Source organism: Bufo gargarizans, chromosome 2 (assembly GCF_014858855.1).
Source record: "Bufo gargarizans isolate SCDJY-AF-19 chromosome 2, ASM1485885v1, whole genome shotgun sequence".
In the NCBI taxonomy this organism is placed as follows: Eukaryota; Metazoa; Chordata; class Amphibia; order Anura; family Bufonidae; genus Bufo; species Bufo gargarizans.
The window spans coordinates 699,920,681-699,933,268 of NC_058081.1; the positions used below are offsets into that span (position 1 = coordinate 699,920,681).

Below are 12,588 nucleotides of genomic sequence, written 5' to 3' on the forward strand. Positions count from 1 at the left end.
GCCTGGGTGTATGTAATTATATTGTATATTCCCAGCATTTGTGGTTGTGTTTATTGCCACATTTAAGTAAAATTCTGTTTTGGCAAAAGCTGCTGTTGGGGTTGCTTTCTTCGTTCGTGACTTCACTGTATCCTGGGGAGCCCACCCCAGTACACGGCTTACAACTGCTTTTTCTTTGTATCAATATTAATACATCTCCTTTGTCTTATTTTTTAGCAGTTTGCTCAGTATAAAGAGGAAGCAGTGAAGAGAATTCTTCATATGAGGAAATCTATAACGATAGCATCCAGTTCTCGCCTGTCTCCTGGTCCTGCTGACACTTCTGCTTTCTATACATTGTGTAATTCATGTTTGTGATTTTCATCTGCACAACTTCTCCCAAACAGTGATTTCTGCCCAACGTCCAGATTGCAAGGTAAGTGTCAGTCTCCAAGTCCAACTTATTCTGGGGAGAGGTTTGCCATATTCAGGCCCCAACTCACATCATTGCAGCTCCTCGTGACAAATTGATTATGTATAGAATGAAATAGACCTGGAGATATGTGCATAAAATGTGAGCTAATGTTGGGAAAATGTGCAGGAAATTAGCTAGATTGTTCTGTAATAATGTGGTATAACGGAAAATAATGAGAGATGATGTGGAGATGACGAAAAGATGAATGGGTTATGATGGAGAGAGATAAATGATGAAACTGAGCATGTGCGGCCATCTCAGTAAACTGGACAAAGAAACAAACAGCAGGTGGCGCTATACAGATACATTTTATTAAATAACTCAGTAGCTTTATTAATTTTTTTATTGCATACAATTACAAAAATATTCATATCGAGGTGCTGGTTTTAAAACTGTAGAATATTTTTCATGGAACAACTCGTTTAAAAATAATGGGGATATGACAGTGAGTTGTTTAGGAGATTATTTAGGATAATGAGGATATGTTGTGGAATTAACAGGGAGATTATTAGTTGTTGAGGAGATAACAGCAGAAGAAGTGATGCAAAAAATAACAGGGGAAGGGGGATGATCTAAGGATGATGGGGAAGTGATTTGGTGCATTGAGCCCCTGTACTGGGGCAAGGCAGAAAAGACGGTTCTTCTGCTCATGCTGGGAGATATATCGTTTATAGTGGGGAATTTTCCTGGAATTCATAGGTTTATAGGAACCGCTGCATAAATCTTTCATGTGTGGTTGCAGTGTGACTTCCTCGCTTGGCACTTATGGTTCCTGTATAGTCCTGAATTACATATGCAATAAACCAATTATTTTTACATAAAGGAGCAAGAACCCTTAGAGATATCACAGATAGAAATCTCTCAATCTCATTAGCTGGGTCCCGAGGTTAACACAGCAGCGGGTACATCCGTTTTTTAGCCTTGTTGCTGTGGCTAGCCTAGTGCTCTGATGAGACAGCTCCATAGGAGGTCATTGTGAAGAATTGTCCCTCAGATCCTGCTGGTATCAGCTTCTCCATGTATCACTCAGTCTCTTTAGAGAGAGTGGGGTTTTCAGGATACCAGGGGACCCAAAAATCTGTAGCACAAGAATGAAATGTCGCCTCATTATGTAAAAAGCATGACCACTGGATAATGCATCTGTAGTGGATAATGTATTAGTCATAGATATGAGATGTAGTCATCCGACAATCTTGACGGTAGTACTGGTTACCTTCCGCTCCACCCCTATAATACTTACCTGAACCCTCTGGATGCCTTTCCCACTAAAACTCCATAAATAACTAAGACCCCAATAAATCACGGACACTAGGGTTTGATTTAATCTGCCACAGCAGCCGCTTTATTACCATGACATATAAACCTTTTAATTAGCATAACATAACAAAAACCTATATGCAACGGCATATGCACAATACCAATTTTTCATATGTATGGATGGAGTAGAGTTAACACTCCTGTTTTCTGAGATTTCTGAGTTGTGTTATCTAATCTAAGCAAACACCTTCAATTGCTTTTCAATGGCTTTTGTCTCAAGATAACGTGATGAGTTAAGAAATTTGAGTTAAGATCTGGAGTGCTAACCCTGCTACATCTGTATAACATATAATTAATTTTGGGGGATGTCCTTGAAGCCCCAAATAAGGAGTTACCCCGTCTGGGATGAGCCATCTTGCCTCCAGTCGATAGGCGCCAGCTCAGAGGCACCACTGATGGCCCCCACACTCTGCAACCAACCGCCAACCATGGGAGTCCAGCCCCAACCATGGAGCCCTCCCATCATCCCCACATGAGAATTTTTTCAACTTCAAGGACCTCCCACCGCCACCAACGCGCAGGCTTGACCCCTTAAGTCTAAGCGTGCCTCCACACTCCCAAGGTCGTCTCAATGTCCTCCTGCAGGGCCAGACACCACATATCTACACCCCTCGTTCTTCACAATACCTCTGATGGTGAGGATAGACTTTCCTGAGGGGTGTACCAGGTGCTACCTTTGAGGGAGTTGGGACACGGGGAAACCGGGACCTAGGTGTGGACCCACTGGACTGACCTTCAGATGGATATGGTACACCCAAAGTAAGCTAGGAACCCAGTGGCTGATCAGGCGGAGGAAAAGTACTAAGTACTAAGTCCTAGGTGGAGGCAGGTGGTAATATGACAAAGTCTGTAAATGTGGTCTGAGGTCAGGGCTCTAACCTCCACTAGACTTTCTCTCTATTCAGACATAGACTCACTGGTCTGTGCTGTGCTGCTGAAATGCAGTTCTTGTTCTATGTGCTCCCTTGTCTTGGCCAGAGCCAAGAGGCTAATCAGTCAGCTACATGGTGGAATAGACTTGTCCTGCTCCTCTCTACCTCTACCAACTTCCTCTCTCTTCCTACTGAATTCTCTCAACTAACTTTATTAGCAAACCCCAGACTATATATATATATATATATATATATATATATATATAAGTAGTGCCAGCACCACCTAGGGGCGAATAGATGTAATGACCTATAACAGCCTGTTAATGGGAATTACAGGGAAATACAGAAATACATTAGCTACAAAAAGTTTGAAGTGCCCACGACCATCACTGAGTGGGACACTGCAGAAATGTGCATGAATACATTTACTAAATTTCTCCTTACCAAAGGAACTTATACTCACCTAACCGATCCCCAGATGCTGCAGTTCTGATGGAGTCAGCAATTATGCTTTGGGCAGGGTTAGAGGCGCAGCCTAGTATGAAAAAACTGCCGTGATGCGTGCCGCTGCTGCCGCACATACTGTCCCTCTTTGCGATTTTCAAAAGTTGGAAGGTATGCCTGTAACTCCCCCCGCCAGCAATGGTGACGCCCCCGCCATCCCCCCACCTGCTAATAAGCCCGCTAATACTCCCAATAAGTGCCCAAAACCCCTACCTAAATCCATCATCCCCAAACTCGCCTGGGCGCATGGGAAGGAGCCTGCCCCGCTGCCTAAAAGCATGAAGGGTCCCTAGAGGGGCTCCTAATGCGGCGCTGAGCTCGTGGGGGGAAGTTGCACCGTGCTAAGGAGCGCCAGCAGGCAAGCCCGCCGCGGCCGGCGTGACAGTGGCTGAGACGATACAGATGCCTCAGCCACCCCCTCAACAACTCCTGTATCTGCTCCTGCACCCACCCAGTGCCCCAGACCACCTCAGCTGCCCTCAATTCTCCAATTACTGCTTCTATCTCAAAGGGTAAGTGCTCCCAGCAGGATTAACCTAAAATGGCCACTTCTTCTTTCCCTGCCTACTCAACCCCACGATTACCCCCCAACCCCCCCGGGGTCTCCCTGAACCAACACCCCATCTCGTTGGCCTCCCCTAAAGGCTCTGCCCCGTAGTCCGGCCTGTTCTTTTTGTGCGGTACCATCAATGACGTATATGACCCTAAACCTTATCAGATCTGAACCTCTGCTATACAGGTCCTTCTAAAAAAAATAGCATATTGTGATAAAGTTCATTATTTTCTGTAATGTACTGATAAACATTAGACTTTCATATATTTTAGATTCATTACACACAAGTGAAGTAGTTCAAGCCTTTTATTGTTTTAATATTGATGATTTTGGCATACAGCTCATGAAAACCCAAAATTCCTATCTAAAAAAATTAGCATATCATGAAAAGGTTCTCTAAACGAGCTATTAACCTAATCATCTGAATCAACTAATTAACTCTAAACACCTGCAAAAGATTCCTGAGGCTTTTAAAAACTCCCAGCCTGGTTCATTACTCAAAAGCGCAATCATGGGTAAGACTGCCGACCTGACTGCTGTCCAGAAGGCCATCATTGACACCCTCAAGCAAGAGGGTAAGACACAGAAAGAAATTTCTGAACGAATAGGCTGTTCCCAGAGTGCTGTATCAAGGCACCTCAGTGGGAAGTCTGTGGGAAGGAAAGTGTGGCAGAAAACGCTGCACAACGAGAAGAGGTGACCGGACCCTGAGGAAGATTGTGGAGAAGGACCGATTCCAGACCTTGGGGGACCTGCGGAAGCAGTGGACTGAGTCTGGAGTAGAAACATCCAGAGCCACCGTGTACAGGCGTGTGCAGGAAATGGGCTACAGGTGCCGCATTCCCCAGGTGAAGCCACTTTTGAACCAGAAACAGCGGCAGAAGCGCCTGACCTGGGCTACAGAGAAGCAGCACTGGACTGTTGCTCAGTGGTCCAAAGTACTTTTTTCGGATGAAAGCAAATTTTGCATGTCATTCGGAAATCAAGGTGCCAGAGTCTGGAGGAAGACTGGGGAGAGGGAAATGCCAAAATGCCTGAAGTCCAGTGTCAAGTACCCACAGTCAGTGATGGTCTGGGGTGCCATGTCAGCTGCTGGTGTTGGTCCACTGTGTTTTATCAAGGGCAGGGTCAATGCAGCTAGCTATCAGGAGATTTTGGAGCACTTCATGCTTCCATCTGCTGAAAAGCTTTATGGAGATGAAGATTTCATTTTTCAGCACCACCTGGCACCTGCTCACAGTGCCAAAACCACTGGTAAATGGTTTATTGACCATGGTATTACTGTGCTCAATTGGCCTGCCAACTCTCCTGACCTGAACCCCATAGAGAATCTGTGGGATATTGGGAAGAGAAAGTTGAGAGACGCAAGACCCAACACTCTGGATGAGCTTAAGGCCGCTATCGAAGCATCCTGGGCCTCCATAACATCTCAGCAGTGCCACAGGCTGATTGCCTCCATGCCACGCCGCATTGAAGCAGTCATTTCTGCAAAAGGATTCCCGACCAAGTATTAAGGGCAGAACTGAACATAATTATTTGAAGGTTGACTTTTTTTGTATTAAAAACACTGTTCTTTTATTGGTCGGATGAAATATGCTAATTTTTTTAGATAGGAATTTTGGGTTTTCATGAGCTGTATGCCAAAATCATCAATATTAAAACAATAAAAGGCTTGAACTACTTCAGTTGTGTGTAATGAATCTAAAATATATGAAAGTCTAATGTTTATCAGTACATTACAGAAAATAATGAACTTTATCACAATATGCTAATTTTTTTTAGAAGGACCTGTAAATGATAATGAAATGACATCCTAATCTCTGCCATTTCTTTTCCCAGGAGGTAAAATGGATTCAGGAGGAGCACTGACCTTCTTCTCTATTGTCCTCCTCTCTCTTCCCTTATGTCGGACGCAGAGTTGCCAAGCTCGCATGCCAGGAATACCTGGAATACCCGGAACTCCTGGTGCAGATGGAAAGGATGGAGCAGATGGGGAGAAGGGAGACCAGGGTAAGTCAATGCTGGATGATTCTGTAGGGTAGGAGATTATGGGACATCACCTCCTGTTAATAATCTAATGTCTCTTGTACATCAGGTCCTCCTGGAACCTTTCTTGGCTGGAATGAAGAAGAACATAGAGGAGACCCCGGTAGACTTGGAATGCCAGGAAAAGTAGGGCCAAAAGGGCCAATGGGTCCTCCAGGTCATCCAGGACATAAAGGTGAAAAAGGCTTAAAAGGACAATCAGGAGAATACAAAACCGAGCTGCACTCTGCTTTCTCTGTGAAGAAAACCACTATTGGAAACCCACGAAAGGATCAACCTATTCGCTTTGATCGAGAGATCATCAATGTGAACAGACAGTACAACATCCATAATGGGACATTCACTTGTCAGATCCCTGGTCTCTACTACTTCACCTACCATGCCTCATCCAGGGGACACCTCTGCATCCACATTGTCAAAGGTAGAGTCAATGAAGCCAAAGAGAGGATTGTTCTGTTCTGTGACCAGGTCCTTAATGTCTTCCAGACAACAACCGGTGGTGTTGTGCTGAAAGTCAGCAAGGAAGAATCCGTCTGGCTGGAGACCACTGAAAAAAACTATCTGCTGGGCACAGAAGGAGCAGACAGTATATTCTCCGGCTTCCTGCTCTTCGCAGAATCTTAAGATTGACAAGAAAATTAGCTGTCTTTCAAGATGCCAGAGTGCCAAGCAATGTGAAGTGTCACATGAGCGCTCCCTTATGCCACCTGCTTGTACCAACTTCCATGCCTCTGCTCCAACACATTAGCATCTTGCTTGGGCTACATATAGGGTGCTGGAGAAAGACATGTATGCACTGCTCCGCCTCTCTCTATGTGACTCATCCACCCCTGGTATATTATGGGGAACATAATGTGTCTTCTTATATGGACAATGACACCACCTAACATGTCACAGCTTAACATGAAAATAAAGTGTGTTTGCAGTCTGAACGTTAATCAAAAGCTTTCTTTACCTAGAGACACAACACATCAATATCTACAACACCACCAAGCACATCCATGTCCTACAACAACTCTGCCGAGCACATCCATGTCCTACAACAATTCCACCAAGCACATCCATGTCCTACAACAATTCCACCAAGCACATCCATGTCCTACAACAACTCAGCCGAGCACATCCATGTCCTACAACAATTCCACCAAGCACATCCATGTCCTACAACAATTCCACCAAGCACATCCATGTCTTACAACAACTCCGCCGAGCACATCCATGTCCTACAACTAGTGTTGATTGAGCATGCTCGGCCGAGCACCAGTTCGGCTCGAGCATCTCGATGCTCAGCACATGGCATACTTGGCTGAATACCACATGTGCTCGAGTGCAATGCTCAAGTCTCCTCCCTGCACGTTTCTTGGCTGCTATGCAGCCAATAAACTAGCAGGTAAGTACTGACCTCACTGTAATGCTGTAGCCATGTTGGTTACTGGCATTACAGTGATTGGCTGGCCGGAACACGTCATCGGGTGCTATATAGTACCCGATGACGCGTGTTCCGCTCAGTCTTAGTCAGGGAGAGCTGTGCTTAAGAAGGGACAGACTGTGTAGGGAGTTATATACGAATATTTTTATTAGAAAAACTTTTCAGAGACCCAAAAGACCTTATAAGGACTATTGTTGTGTGTGGCAGCAGCTATATCTATTTTTAGCGCAACCTGCACTAAATTGCTAAAACTTTACAGACCCAAAAGTCCTTTTAAGGACTATTGTGTGTGGCAGCAATATCTATTTTTAGCGCATCCTGCGCTAAATAGCGTGCAATAGTTAGGCCACTGCAGACAGCGACATTAGCTGCGCCACATCTCCTGTGTAAAGTGTGCGCATCCAAAAAATATCTGTGACATGCAGTGTACTTTTTCCATAGACGGTGTCCGCTGCAGACAGTGACATTAGCTGCGCCATCTCCGGTGTAAAGTGTGCGCATCCAAAAAATATCTGTGACATCCAGTGTACTTTTTCCGTAGACGGTGTCCGCTGCAGACAGTGACATTAGCTGCGCTACATCTCCGGTGTAAAGTGTGCGCATCCAAAAAATATCTGTGACATCTAGTGTACTTTTTCCGTAGACGGTGTCCGCTGCGGACAGTGACATTAGCTGCGCCACATCTCCTGTGTAAAGTGTGCGCATCCAAAAAGTATCTGTGACTTCCAGTGTACTTTCTCCGTAGACGGTGTCCGCTGCAGACAGTGAAATTAGCTGTGTCACATCTCCTGTGTAAAGTGTGCGCATCCAAAAAATATCTGTGACTTCCAGTGTACTTTCTCCGTAGACGGTGTCCGCTGCAGACAGTGACATTAGCTGTGTCACATCTCCTGTGTAAAGTGTGCGCATCCAAAAAATATTTGTGACATCCAGTGTACTTTTTCCGTAGATGGTGTCTGCTGCGGACAGTGACATTAGCTGCGCCACATCTCCTGTGTAACGTGTGCACTGAAAAAATGTATCTGTGACATACAGTGTACTTTTTCAATAGACTGTGTCCGCTTCTGACAGTGACATTACCAGTGCCACATCTGCAGTGTAACGTGTGTGCTTAAAAAAATTATCTGTGACAAACAGTGTACTTTTTTGCGTAGACGCTGCGTACAGTGACATTACTGGTGGTACCGCTCCTTTATAACGTTTCCTATACCCAAATACCTGTGGCATTCCCTGTAATTTTTTACTAACCGCTGGTGACAGCATTGACATTATCTGCGGGATATCTCCTGTGTGACGTTTCCACATCCCAAATACCTTTTTAAATTTGTTTGTGCATACACTTCCAAATCCTACTCTACTGTACGTGTGACATACTTTCAAGTATATATAACATTTAATATGAAGAAGGCGAGCAGTAAGGGACGGAGAAGTGGCCGTGATGCTGATGGTGCACGCAGAGGCCGTGGTGAAACTGTGCCTGCTGCCAGAGCACAAGAAAAACAATAATCCACGATACCTAGCTTCATGTCCCAGTTTGCAGGGCGGCGCAAGACACCACTCTTGAAGTCAGACAAGAGCGACCAGGTGGTCGGTTGGATTGCAGCAGATAATGCTTCCAGTCGGTTAAGCACCACCCTGTCTTCTACCAAGTCCAGTCTCTGTAGCCAAGAGTCTGCTCAACACAATCCTCACCCTGATCCTCCTTCGTCCCACCATGGAGAGTCTGGGCAAACAAGTGATCCCACACTCAGGTATTCCGAGGAGCTCTTTTCAGTGCCATTCCTTGATTTGGCCCTATTCCTATCAGTTGAATCCCTGTTACGTCCCCTATCAGGGGCCAGTCTATGGAATAGATTTTAGGAACCGGGAGATGGAAAAAGATGCTTGGTTGGTCCTCCTACTTCCAAATTGGGGCACTGCGCGTGCGCCGTGCAATGTACTGTGCCACCCTATATGAGTGGTGTGTTAAGTAGTACTATTCTTCTCAGTTTAATCCCTGTTACATCCCCTATCAGGGGACGTGTATCGAATAGAAGACAACCGCAAAGAGTTGTCAATAGTTGACACACTTATGACATAAATTTTATACCTCTATGCGTCAATCTTGGTGTAGTGATGACTGTGCTCATGCGCACGTTTGGGAGATTGCAGGCGATGGCGGTTTTTCAAATCCTATGGTCGTGCTGAGGTGGTTCAGTGACAGTTAAGTGACCCAGAAAACAATGATTCTGCAGTGTGGGCCCATTGTTGGCCTAGTAGGCTTTAATGATCACCTTAGATGATCACAAAGAAAATGAATGTTTTTTCTATGCAAAATTATCCAGCCGATCGCTTTTGGTCTGTTCACAATGAAGCAACGACCTTATCATCTGGGGTGTGCCAACATTGCCATTGCCAACACACTCATAGAGGTGGTCGCTTCATTGTGATACGCAAGCCCCTTCACCACAACAAGGTAACGATCACAAAATGGAATTGACACATGTATGTACCTTTTTTTTTGTTTGTTTTTGCAGCCACAGTGCAGCACCAGAGGCCAGATGTACACATGCCTGAAAAATTAGGTATTGTTGCAGCTGCTACTGCCTGTAAAAATGTATGTTTTCCAGGCAGAAAGTGCATTAAAACATTGTGGCTTGAACCCTAGTTGGTGGCGGAGAAGTCACGCAATCATCCGGCATGCAGAGATAAAATACAGCAGCGTGGGGACCATTTTTAGCCCAAGGCAGCTCATCTCAGTCATCAGGCCTTTTTTAGTCAAATGTATCGCCCACTGTCAGTCCCTTCGGGATCCATGCCTCATTCATCTTAATAAAGGTGAGGTAATCAACACTTTTTTGACCGAGGCAACTTCTTTTGTCAGTGCCTCCTGCTGCACTGAAGGTCCTTTCTGACAGGACACTTGAAGCGGGGCAGGCCAGAAGTTCTATCGCAAATTGGGATAGCTCAGGCCACAGGTCAAGCCTGCACACCCAGTAGTCAAGGGGTTCATCGCTCCTCAGAGTGTCGATATCTGCAGTTAAGGCGAGGTAGTCTGCTTCCTGTCGACTGAGTCGTTCTCTGAGGGTGGACCCCGAAGGGCTGTGGCGATGCGTACGACTTAAAAAGCTCTGCATGTCCTCCATCAACAACACGTCTGTAAAGCGTCCTGTCCTTGCCGGCGTGGTCGTGGTAGGAGGAGAATTACTTTCACCTCTTCCCTTGTTAGATTCCCGTTGTGCTGTGACATCACCCTTATACGCTGTGTAAAGCATACTTTTTAACTTGTTTTGGAACTGCTGCATCCTTTCCGACTTCTGGTAATTCGGTAACATTTCCGCCACTTTCTGCTTATACCGGGGGTCTAGTAGCGTGGCCACCCAGTACAGGTCGTTCTCCTTCAGCCTTTTTATACGAGGGTCCCTCAACAGGCACGACAGCATGAAAGACCCCATTTGCACAAGGTTGGATGCCGAGCTACTCATGTTCCGTTCCTCGTCCTCACTGATCTCACTGAAGGTCTGTTCTCCCCCCCAGCTACTGTGACACCAGATATGAGTGGTGGCAGTGGGCACTGGCAGTAGTGGGCACAGTATACACTGTGGGCCTGACACACACGCTGGCAGGCAACTGCAATTAGATTACAGAGAAAAAAAAAAGCAGACTGATGTACTAGCCCTAAAAAGGGCTTTTTGGGGTGCTGTCAGGACGCTGTCCTTACAGCAGATCAGATGAGTCTTTGAGGACTGGAGTGGACACTGAATGCACTGGCCTAGCTATCGATTTCCCTATTAAATCAGCAGCAGCTGCACTGTCCCTGCTCTCACTAACACTGCAGCTTCCGAATGAATCTAAGATGGATGCTGTCCTTGCTTTTTGCTAGGAGGTGGGAGGGTCTGGGAGGGAGGGTATGATGCTGATTGGCTGGAATGTGTCTGCTGACTGTGAGGTACAGGGTAAACGTTTGCTCAATGATGCCAAATAGGGGGCGGACCGAACATGGCATATGTTCACCCGCCGCGGCGAAAAAGCGATGTTCGCCGGCAAATAGTTCGGGACATCTCTACAGACCAGTCGAGCACTGAGTGATCAGCTCGGCGCTCAAGGCAGACCTAGGAGCAGGGAGCCTCCCAGCTAGCAAAGCCGCCCTGGGAACGAGGTCAAAAACAGATCCTCGCTCCCGAAGCTAAGCAGCAGGTCTGCGGCTGATGGGAGACCGAGTGCGCCTTCGGCACCCCGTTACAGTCAGCTCACCTGCAGGCCCTCGCATATAATGTTTTACAGGGTCATCTCGCCAGCAGGCCCTTAACTACAATCTTTTAAAGGGTCAGCTCACCAGCAGGCCCTCACCTACAATCTATTACAGGGTCAGCTCACCTGCAGGCCCTCGCATATAATGTTTTACAGGGTCAGCTCAATTTAGGCAAAACCTGGGTCGGGCGGATCATTGCATGTGCTTGTGCTTGTTCAATGCATTTTTTTTCATCACTTTTGTGAGTATAATAAAACCTTTTAAAATAATTTATCCTTGGTGGATCTTCATTATGTGCACTATATTCTAACCTCCGCAGAAGGATCGCTCATGATGAGACTATCCTTGCTGGGACTCAGATGTTTGATTGCATAAGAGGAACCTGTTACAATCTGACCTAACCTAGAAGCCTCCACTTATTCTTGGCAGCGCGATCACCATTAAGGAATAAGTACATAGAAGTACAAAACATAAAATTAAAAACATAAAAAAAGTTTTAAAAATATAAAAGTACAAGAGTATTAACCTCTTAACGACCCCTGATGTAACAGTACCAGTAGCAGGGCGCGAGAGATGTAAGGAGCAGGATCATCAGCTGACAGCTGAGATTGGGATCCGAGATAACCTTTACTGGCTGCAGCTGTAGCTGGCCAGCTAAGACCTGTCCTAGGTTGCTAATATAGCTTATACAGGTGAAACTCAAAAAATTCGAATATTGTGCAAAGTTTATTTATTTCAGTAATGCAACTTAAAAGGTGAAACTAACATATGAGATAGACTAATTACATGCAAAGTGAGATATTTCAAGCCTTTATTTGTTATGATGTGGATGATTATGGTTTATAGCTTATGAAACCCCAAAGTCACAATTTTGAGGTCCCCTTTGCTCAGGGGGTATGGATTAATTAGCTGACTAGAGTGTGACACTTTGAGCCTAGAATATTGAACCTTTTCACAAAACTCAAATTTTAAGCTGCATTAATGCAATTCCTTTTAATTTGCATTACTAAAATAAATGGACTTTTGCACGATATTCAAAATTTTCAAGTTTCACCTGTATGTGTATATAGCTAGACCTGCCAATAACCTTAATACAGTTCCTATGTTTGTGTGTTAAAGACAAAAGCAGAGTTATTTACAGTGACTTCATGTTTTTTATGTCATATAACTGTTATATATATT

At 45.2% G+C, this 12,588-nt stretch overlaps 1 protein-coding gene across 1 annotated transcript; it reads left to right on the top strand.

Moving 5' to 3' along the window:
• Positions 1 to 258: 258 nt before the first annotated feature.
• On the top strand, positions 259 to 6,678 carry C1QB (complement C1q B chain). The gene is made up of 3 exons (XM_044278574.1): positions 259 to 415; positions 5,540 to 5,710; positions 5,796 to 6,678. Exons 2-3 carry the CDS (start codon positions 5,548 to 5,550, stop codon positions 6,368 to 6,370), a joined length of 738 nt encoding a protein of 245 aa, XP_044134509.1. The 5' UTR covers positions 259 to 415; positions 5,540 to 5,547; the 3' UTR covers positions 6,371 to 6,678.
• Positions 6,679 to 12,588: the final 5,910 nt, after the last annotated feature.